General features: G+C 50.2%; 1 protein-coding gene across 1 annotated transcript in view; it reads right to left on the minus strand.

The window, feature by feature from the left end:
- Positions 1-1,895: 1,895 nt before the first annotated feature.
- tnk1 (tyrosine kinase, non-receptor, 1) overlaps positions 1,896-9,609 on the minus strand; it is a gene marked incomplete in the record, with an annotated part of 18,969 nt that continues 11,255 nt past the window's right edge. Inside the window, 8 exon segments of the mRNA XM_059015304.1 lie at positions 1,896-3,305; positions 4,187-4,282; positions 4,558-4,976; positions 5,252-5,316; positions 5,757-5,951; positions 8,218-8,309; positions 8,397-8,543; positions 9,522-9,609. The exon segment at positions 9,522-9,609 is cut by the window's right edge and continues 39 nt beyond it. Coding sequence (XP_058871287.1) covers positions 3,183-3,305; positions 4,187-4,282; positions 4,558-4,976; positions 5,252-5,316; positions 5,757-5,951; positions 8,218-8,309; positions 8,397-8,543; positions 9,522-9,609 — 1,225 coding nt within the window.

Consider the following 9,609-nt stretch of genomic DNA (forward strand, 5'->3'; position numbering starts at 1 on the left):
AGATTGATTGACAGAGGCTTCCACTACCCAAAACAAATCATAAAGCACACGCATCAAATCCTACGCAGGTCCTCTTCATTCTTCGCTGCTTTGCATCCGATTTTAATGGGGGCTCCGTCTTCACACAGCTTCAGCGCTCTGTGGTTTTATAAACCCGTTGAATGTATGTTCCCAGCTCCGCTCTCTCAGCGTGTTCCCAGTGCAGAGCAACGCTAGGGTGCCGGTTTAATCTATATGGAGGCTGCTTGTCTGTCATTTTAAAGCCTGTATCTAGAGAAGCGCTCGTCCGATCAGAATGTGTGTGTGTGTGTGTGTGTGTGTGTGTGTGTGTGTGTCTGTCTGTCTGTCTGTCTGTCTGTGGTTTTAATGAAACTAAACTGTGGAAGAATGTAATAAACTAACACAGACATCAAGAAGGGATTCTATATTATACTGTAGCATCAAACTGAACAGGATTGTGGGTCTCTGTCTGTCTGTCTGTCTGTCTGTCTGTCTGTCTGCAGCTTTAATGATACTAAACTCTTTTCAGAATGTAGTAAACTAACACAGACCCCAAGAAGAAGGGATTCTATATTATACTGTAGCATCAAACTGAACAGGATTGTGGGTCTCTGTCTGTCTGTCAGTCAGTCAGTCAGTCTGTCTGTCTGTCTGTCTGTGTGTCTATCTGTGTGTCTGTGTGTGTGTCTGCCTGTCTGTCTGTCTGTCTGTGTGTCTATCTGTGTGTCTGTGTGTCTGTCTGTCTGTCTGTCTGTGTGTCTATCTGTGTGTCTGTGTGTCTGTGTGTGTGTCTGTCTGTCTGTCTATCTGTGTGTCTGTGTGTGTGTCTGCCTGTCTGTCTGTCTGTCTGTGTGTCTGCCTGTCTGTCTGTGTGTCTATCTGTGTGTCTGTGTGTGTGTCTGCCTGTCTGTCTGTCTGTCTGTGTGTGTGTCTGCCTGTCTGTCTGTGTGTCTATGTGTGTGTCTGCCTGTCTGTCTGTCTGTCTGTGTGTCTGTCTGTCTGTCTGTGTGTCTATCTGTGTGTCTGTGTGTGTGTCTGCCTGTCTGTCTGTCTGTCTGTGTGTCTGTCTGTCTGTCTGTGTGTCTATCTGTGTGTCTGTGTGTGTGTGTCTGCCTGTCTGTCTGTCTGTCTGTGTGTCTGTCTGTCTGTCTGTGTGTCTATCTGTGTGTCTGTGTGTGTGTCTGCCTGTCTGTCTGTCTGTCTGTGTGTGTGTCTGCCTGTCTGTCTGTGTGTCTATGTGTGTGTCTGCCTGTCTGTCTGTCTGTCTGTGTGTCTATCTGTGTGTCTGTGTGTGTGTCTGCCTGTCTGTCTGTCTGTCTGTCTGTGTGTGTGTGTGTCTGCCTGTCTGTCTGTGTGTCTATGTGTGTGTCTGCCTGTCTGTCTGTCTGTCTGTGTGTCTATCTGTGTGTCTGTGTGTGTGTCTGCCTGTCTGTCTGTCTGTCTGTCTGTGTGTGTGTGTGTCTGCCTGTCTGTCTGTGTGTCTATGTGTGTGTCTGCCTGTCTGTCTGTCTGTCTGTGTGTCTATCTGTGTGTCTGTGTGTGTGTCTGCCTGTCTGTCTGTCTGTCTGTGTGTCTATCTGTGTGTCTGTGTGTGTGTCTGCCTGTCTGTCTGTCTGTCTGTCTGTGTGTGTGTGTGTCTGCCTGTCTGTCTGTGTGTCTATGTGTGTGTCTGCCTGTCTGTCTGTCTGTCTGTGTGTCTATCTGTGTGTCTGTCTGTGTCTGTCTGCCTGCCTGTCTGTCTGTCTGTCTGTCTGTCTGTCAGACAGACTTGCTTACAAATGGTATTGAGGAAGCGGAACCTCGTATGTTTTTGCTCTCGTTTTGAAGCGTGAGCGATTCATTCCTATATCAGGGTTCGTTATAAACGGATGTAAATACCAGCACAGCACACGTCATCATAAACACCAGGTCTTTATTATCGGACCAGTTTTTCGAGGTAAACAGGTAGGTAGGTAGGTTATTTTTACAAAATCTTTTTTTAGAAAGAACACTTTCTTAAAAAAAAAAAAAACCCTTTTTCACGAAAATATACATAGCAGTTATATACAGAACTGGAGCCGCGTAACGTTGCGTTGCCAGGGTAATACCACAGTAACAATGTACAAAAAAACACTTTTTCCGCCCATATTTCATATTTGAGCTGTCCTTATAACCTGATTAATTAAAACCCATTATTTCAAAGAACCTTTCAACATTATACGAAATTATATATATATATATATATATATATATATATATATATATATATATATATATATATATAAACACAGAATTGGTACAAACAATTGTTTTTCTTTTCAGTTAATTCAAAATTAAATAATATTTAAATATATATCTATATGTACATTTTCATTTAACAAAACAAAAAAACTGAATCCCAGCTTGTGCGAGCTAAGGCTGTATTTTTTTCACGGATTTCACGATTTCCTGTCATTTTCCCATTGTTTTGTAATGCGCGGTTCCTGTGAAAATTTCTGATAGAATTGTATCAATATACAGATTTTTTTTTAGCTCTGAATAATAAATACAACGAGCGTTTGTCTGTTTGACGCGCTGCCTGTCACTCTGCATTCAGCGTGACAGACAGCATTCAGCGTGACTGTCGCTGCATTCATGAACCTAGCAGCCGGTTTAGTTTGCTTCCTTCCAGTAAACGATTGAACACACACTGCATAGAAGCTGCACGATTTCTTTAAAATGTCTTCAACTAAAAAGACACCAGCTGCATCAAAGATCAAGTAATTTATTGATGTTTTTATTTTGTTTGATAATTCACTGACGGTGAAAAACAGAACCTCTATTATTTAGGAACATTTGGTGTACAGTAAACTCTAGAGAAAATGATCCATTTTGAATGCGACGCAGTATTTTTCTGCTTTAATAAATATGATGTTTAACTGTGAAATATCATGAAATACCTATTTTTTTTTAAGCAGAAAAAAATACAGCCCTAAATATCGTATTGGGAAACGATGGCTCTCAGCCCTGGATTGTAAACACAATTATGATGCAGAGCAACAACACAGCAGTTTAGGGTAAAGACATTTGAACAGTTCTTTATCGCCCTCTTGTGGCCGCAGCTCTGTAGTGCATGTGTCTGTTTTCTTTCTTCAGCCTGCCTGTCAGGAGGTCTGTAGTCTTGGTGAAGGTCTCCCTGTTCCCGGGGCCCCTGGGGGCCGTGTTTAGGACCCCTGTCGGTCTCTCATCATGTAGCGACTCGCGGCCTGCAGGTTCCACTGGAAGCGAACCAGGATGCGCTGACAATCCTCGCGGGAACGTCGACCCATGTGATACAAGTTTTCCGTCTGAGAGAGAGAGAGAGAGAGAGAGAGAGAGAGAGAGAGAGAGAGAGAGAGAGAGTGAAATACACTGCACTGTCTGAGAGAGAAAGAAGGGGGAGAAGGGGAGGAGGGAGCAGGGAGATCGAAAGGAGAGAGACGGGTGGGGTGAGTAGGGGAAGTTGAGGGGAGGGTGTGAGGGGAGTTGAGGGGAGGGTGTGAGGGGGTACAGGAGAGGGTGTGAGGGGGTACAGGGGAGGGTGTGAGGATGGTACAGGGGAGGGTGTGAGGGGGTACAGGGGAGGGTGTGAGGGGGTATAGGGGAGGGTGTGAGGATGGTACAGGGGAGGGTGTGAGGATGGTACAGGGGAGGGTGTGAGGGGGTACAGGGGAGGGTGTGAGGATGGTACAGGGGAGGGTGTGAGGATGGTACAGGGGAGGGTGTGAGGGGGTACAGGGGAGGGTGTGAGGATGGTACAGGGGAGGGTGTGAGGGGGTACAGGGGAGGGTGTGAGGATGGTACAGGAGAGGGTGTGAGGAGGGTACAGAGGAGGGTGTGAGGGGGTACAGGGGAGGGTGTGAGGATGGTACAGGGGAGGGTGTGAGGGGGTACAGGGGAGGGTGTGAGGATGGTACAGGAGAGGGTGTGAGGAGGGTACAGAGGAGGGTGTGAGGGGGTACAGGGGAGGGTGTGAGGGGGTACAGGAGAGGGTGTGAGGATGGTACAGGAGAGGGTGTGAGGATGGTACAGGGGAGGGTGTGAGGGGGTACAGGAGAGGGTGTGAGGAGGGTACAAAGGAGGGTGTGAGGATGGTACAGGGGAGGGTGTGAGGATGGTACAGGGGAGGGTGTGAGGGGGCTTGTCTCACACAGCTGTGAGTTCTCAGGGAGCGAGGGGCAGGCCTCACCTTCAGGTACTGTGCTGCTCTCAGTGGATCCCCGTTGTGAATTCTCAGGGCGTCTCGACACTCCTCCAGTGTGACTCCGTGCACTGCCTCCTGGACCTGACCAATCAGAGCACAGACAGGGGGCTGAGTCACCAATCAGAGCACAGACAGGGGGCTCAGTCACCAATCAGAGCACAGACAGGGGGCTGAGTCACCAATCAGAGCACAGACAGGGGGCTGAGTCACCAATCAGAGCACAGACAGGGGGCTCAGTCACCAATCAGAGCAAAGACAGGGGGCTCAGTCACCAATCAGATACACACAGTCTAGAATGTACACACACATTCGTACACACAGGATCCAGAATTCTGGAGCACGTTCTGGGACAGTACCTGCAGGATCGCTGATTTGCGGGAGTCGTTAGCGGTTGCCGGGGGCGGCCGTTGCTTCTGTTCCATGCCGTCGAGGATCTGGGGGGTGGAGCGAGCGAAGGGCGCCATCGCCACCAGGTTACTGCCTGGGTGCGGGGCAGGCCACAGGCCCTGGACTTGACTGAGAGCTGGCCTGCGTTCCCTGGGGTGTACCCCCCCTGCGCGCAGCCTGACGTTGGGGTTCAGGAGGGAATCCTTGTGGTTCATGAAGTTGAGCGGAGCGGGCCGATGTTGGGGGTCATCGCTCAGCCGGCGGAACTCTAGTTCTGGGGCTCCCGGACCCCGGGAGTCTGCGGGAGGTTTCCTGTGGGGCGTATGATTTAACTTCCCTGGAGGTTTACTGTTAATATCGACCAGCGATTCCAAACTCCTGGACATCCCTGCAGAGAGAGACAGTTCATCAGTGTTACTGAAACTAGAAGAGACCGAGTCAAGCAGACCAGCATTTGGGCTCTAGTGCCTTCATCAGGGTTATTGAAACTAGAAGAGACCGAGTCAAGCAGACCAGCGTTTGGGCTCTAGTGCCTTCATCAGTGTTATTGAAACTAGAAGAGACCGAGTCAAGCAGACCAGCGTTTGGGTTCTAGTGCCTTCATCAGGGTTATAGGACTTGTTCAAAGAAACATTTTTATAGATCCACAGTCGTGTTGCTCACCTGACATCATGTGCAGTTTGCTGGACTGAATCTCCTTTCTGGTTCCTGGTGCTATTTTGTAATTCCTAAAAAAAAAAAAAAACACAGAATAAAAATACAGAACTTTCAGTCTCCATGCCTCAAGCCTGCCCTGGACTGGAGGGAGCACTGGATTACAGAGCATTCAAGTTGATTGGTTTTGAATGGACTAGGATTACAAAGGGATTAGAAAGACTAAACTGTGCTAACAGGCGAATAAATGGATTGTACTGAACTGAATGGATTGAATATAGAGAGCGACAAAGACCAGAGATCCGTGAATGAGGCAGAATTAGCTGGCCTTGTTATCTCTTGGTACTTGATGAGAAGCTTCCTCTCTGTGCTGTTCCTGATCATTATGAGCACCCCTGACACAGGCTAGATCAGCTACAGTCAGTGCTGTAGTCCTAAATCCTCTGTCCTCAATACTGTTCTGTGTGTTAATCAGACAGAAGCAGTGGAGCCGAGTCAGGCTCGGGGGACTCACTCGTCCAGCCGGTCAGGGAAGCCCCAGTTCCGGTTTGCAAAGATGTCTCCGTGTCCGGTGTGTACCAAGCTGTTCCTCAGGGGCCGGCTGATCAGGCCGGGGAGCTGCAAGGCGAGTCCAGTCACCAGGGCCGCCGGGAAGGAGCCCACAGCCAGGGTGTGCTGGTTCTGACCTCGCCATTCCGACACGTCGGACCTGCGGACAAACAAGCCCTGTGAGAACACACACTGGAGCCGGGGCCAAGCAGAGAGAGCCTTCATCTGGGTTACTGGAGCTAGAAGATACCGAGTCAAGCAGACCAGCGTTTGGGCTCTAGTGCCTTCATCAGGGTTATTGAAACTAGAAGAGACTGAGTCAAGCAGACCAGCGTTTGGGCTCTAGTGCCTTCATCAGTGTTATTGAAACTAGAAGAGACTGAGTCAAGCAGACCAGCGTTTGGGCTCCAGTGCCTTCATCAGTGTTATTGAAACTAGAAGAGACTGAGTCAAGCAGACCAGCGTTTGGGCTCTAGTGCCTTCATCAGTGTTATTGAAACTAGAAGAGACTGAGTCAAGCAGACCAGCGTTTGGGCTCCAGTGCCTTCATCAGTGTGATTGAAACTAAACTGAGTCAAGCAGACCAGCGTTTGGGCTCCAGTGCCTTCATCAGTGTTATTGAAACTAGAAGAGACTGAGTCAAGCAGACCAGTGTTTGGGCTCTAGTGCCTTCATCAGGGTTATTGAAACTAGAAGAGACTGAGTCAAGCAGACCAGCGTTTAGGCTCTAGTGCCTTCATCAGGGTTATTGAAACTAGAAGAGACTGAGTCAAGCAGACCAGCGTTTGGGCTCTAGTGCCTTCATCAGGGTTATTGAAACTAGAACAGACTGAGTCAAGCAGACCAGCGTTTGGGCTCTAGTGCCTTCATCAGTGTTATTGAAACTAGAAGAGACTGAGTCAAGCAGACCAGCGTTTGGGCTCTAGTGCCTTCATCAGGGTTATTGAAACTAGAAGAGACTGAGTCAAGCAGACCAGCGTTTGGGCTCTAGTGCCTTCACCAGGGTTACTGAAACTAGAAGAGACCGAGTCAAGCAGACCAGCGTTTGGGCTCTAGTGCCTTCATCAGTGTTATTGAAACTAGAAGAGACTGAGTCAAGCAGACCAGCGTTTGGGCTCTAGTGCCTTCACCAGTGTTATTGAAACTAGAAGAGACCGAGTCAAGCAGACCAGCGTTTGGGCTCTAGTGCCTTCATCAGGGTTACTGAAACTAGAGGAGACTGAGTCAAGCAGACCAGCGTTTGGGCTCTAGTGCCTTCATCAGGGTTATTGAAACTAGAAGAGACCGAGTCAAGCAGACCAGCGTTTGGGCTCTAGTGCCTTCATCAGGGTTATTGAAACTAGAAGAGACCGAGTCAAGCAGACCAGCGTTTGGGCTCTAGTGCCTTCATCAGGGTTATTGAAACTAGAAGAGACTGAGTCAAGCAGACCAGCGTTTAGGCTCTAGTGCCTTCATCAGGGTTATTGAAACTAGAAGAGACTGAGTCAAGCAGACCAGCGTTTGGGCTCTAGTGCCTTCATCAGGGTTATTGAAACTAGAACAGACTGAGTCAAGCAGACCAGCGTTTGGGCTCTAGTGCCTTCATCAGTGTTATTGAAACTAGAAGAGACTGAGTCAAGCAGACCAGCGTTTGGGCTCTAGTGCCTTCATCAGGGTTATTGAAACTAGAAGAGACTGAGTCAAGCAGACCAGCGTTTGGGCTCTAGTGCCTTCACCAGGGTTACTGAAACTAGAAGAGACCGAGTCAAGCAGACCAGCGTTTGGGCTCTAGTGCCTTCATCAGTGTTATTGAAACTAGAAGAGACTGAGTCAAGCAGACCAGCGTTTGGGCTCTAGTGCCTTCACCAGTGTTATTGAAACTAGAAGAGACCGAGTCAAGCAGACCAGCGTTTGGGCTCTAGTGCCTTCATCAGGGTTACTGAAACTAGAGGAGACTGAGTCAAGCAGACCAGCGTTTGGGCTCTAGTGCCTTCATCAGGGTTATTGAAACTAGAAGAGACCGAGTCAAGCAGACCAGCGTTTGGGCTCTAGTGCCTTCATCAGGGTTATTGAAACTAGAAGAGACCGAGTCAAGCAGACCAGCGTTTGGGCTCTAGTGCCTTCATCAGGGTTATTGAAACTAGAAGAGACCGAGTCAAGCAGACCAGCGTTTGGGCTCTAGTGCCTTCATCAGGGTTACTGAAACTAGAGGAGACTGAGTCAAGCAGACCAGCGTTTGGGCTCTAGTGCCTTCATCAGTGTTATTGAAACTAGAGGAGACTGAGTCAAGCAGACCAGCGTTTGGGCTCTAGTGCCTTCATCAGGGTTATTGAAACTAGAAGAGACCGAGTCAAGCAGACCAGCGTTTGGGCTCCAGTGCAGAACCCCAGTCAAATAAAAGGAGGTGTGGTTTGACCCCTCCACGCTAGCTGCGCTCTGCGCCGTACCTGTCGATGACAGTGATGAGGTCGTTGGCTTGCAGCTGCAGTTTTCCGGGTTCGGTGTATTCCTGGACAGCCCGCACCTCTATCGGCTGAGCCTGCAGAGAGGAGACAGAGGAGGAAGGGTCACCATGCTGTCTGACGGCTTGCCTTGTATTCCAGGTGAAGTCCAGGTTTGCTCTCACCTCGTTCACCAGTCTGGTGAGGGCTGCGAAGGTGGGCCGGTCCTGGGGCTGGGGTGCCCAGCACTGCCTCATGATGGAGTACAGCTCCTGGGGACAGTCCTTAGGACGCTCCAGCCTCTCTCCGTCCCGGTCCGTCTTCAACAGGATCTGAGTGGGAGAGACAGAACCGTGAGGGGAGAGGAGAGAGAGGGGGAAAGAGCAGGAGAGATGATCCTAGCTCCATCCCTAAACCTAACCATAGTTCCAACCCTAACCCTAAACCCTAACCCTAACCCTAACCATAGCTCCAACCCTAACCCTATCCCTAACCCTAGCTCCATCCCTAACCCTAACCCTAACCCCTAGCCCTAGCCCTAGCTCCATCCCTAACCCCTAGCCCTAGCCCTAGCTCCATCCCTAACCCTAACCCCTAGCCCTAGCCCTAGCTCCATCCCTAACCCTAACCCCTAGCCCTAGCCCTAGCTCCATCCCTAACCCTAACCCCTAGCCTTAGCCCTAGCTCCATCCCTAACCCTAACCCCTAGCCTTAGCCATAGCTCCATCCCTAACCCCTAGCCCTAGCCCTAGCTCCATCCCTAACCCTAACCCCTAGCCTTAGCCCTAGCTCCATCCCTAACCCTAACCCCTAGCCCTAGCCCTAGCTCCATCCCTAACCCCTAGCCCTAGCCCTAGCTCCATCCCTAACCCTAACCCCTAGCCCTAGCCTTAGCTCCATCCCTAACCCTAACCCCTAGCCCTAGCCCTAGCTCCATCCCTAACCCTAACCCCTAGCCCTAGCCCTAGCTCCATCCCTAACCCTAACCCCTAGCCCTAGCCTTAGCTCCATCCCTAACCCCTAGCCCTAGCCCTAGCTCCATCCCTAACCCTAACCCCTAGCCCTAGCCCTAGCTCCATCCCTAACCCTAACCCCTAGCCCTAGCCTTAGCTCCATCCCTAACCCCTAGCCCTAGCCTTAGCTCCATCCCTAACCCCTAGCCCTAGCCTTAGCTCCATCCCTAACCCCTAGCCCTAGCCCTAGCTCCATCCCTAACCCCTAGCCCTAGCCCTAGCTCCATCCCTAACCCCTAGCTCTAGCCCTAGCTCCATCCCTAACCCTAACAGTCAGTCACACAGACAGACAGGTACCTGTCTCCCGGACATCCCCAGCCAGGGCTCCTGGCAGTAGGTGAACATCTCCCAGAGCGTCACTCCAAACATCCAGACATCCGAGGAG

Source organism: Acipenser ruthenus, chromosome 50, assembly GCF_902713425.1.
Source record: "Acipenser ruthenus chromosome 50, fAciRut3.2 maternal haplotype, whole genome shotgun sequence".
Taxonomy (NCBI): domain Eukaryota; kingdom Metazoa; phylum Chordata; class Actinopteri; order Acipenseriformes; family Acipenseridae; genus Acipenser; species Acipenser ruthenus.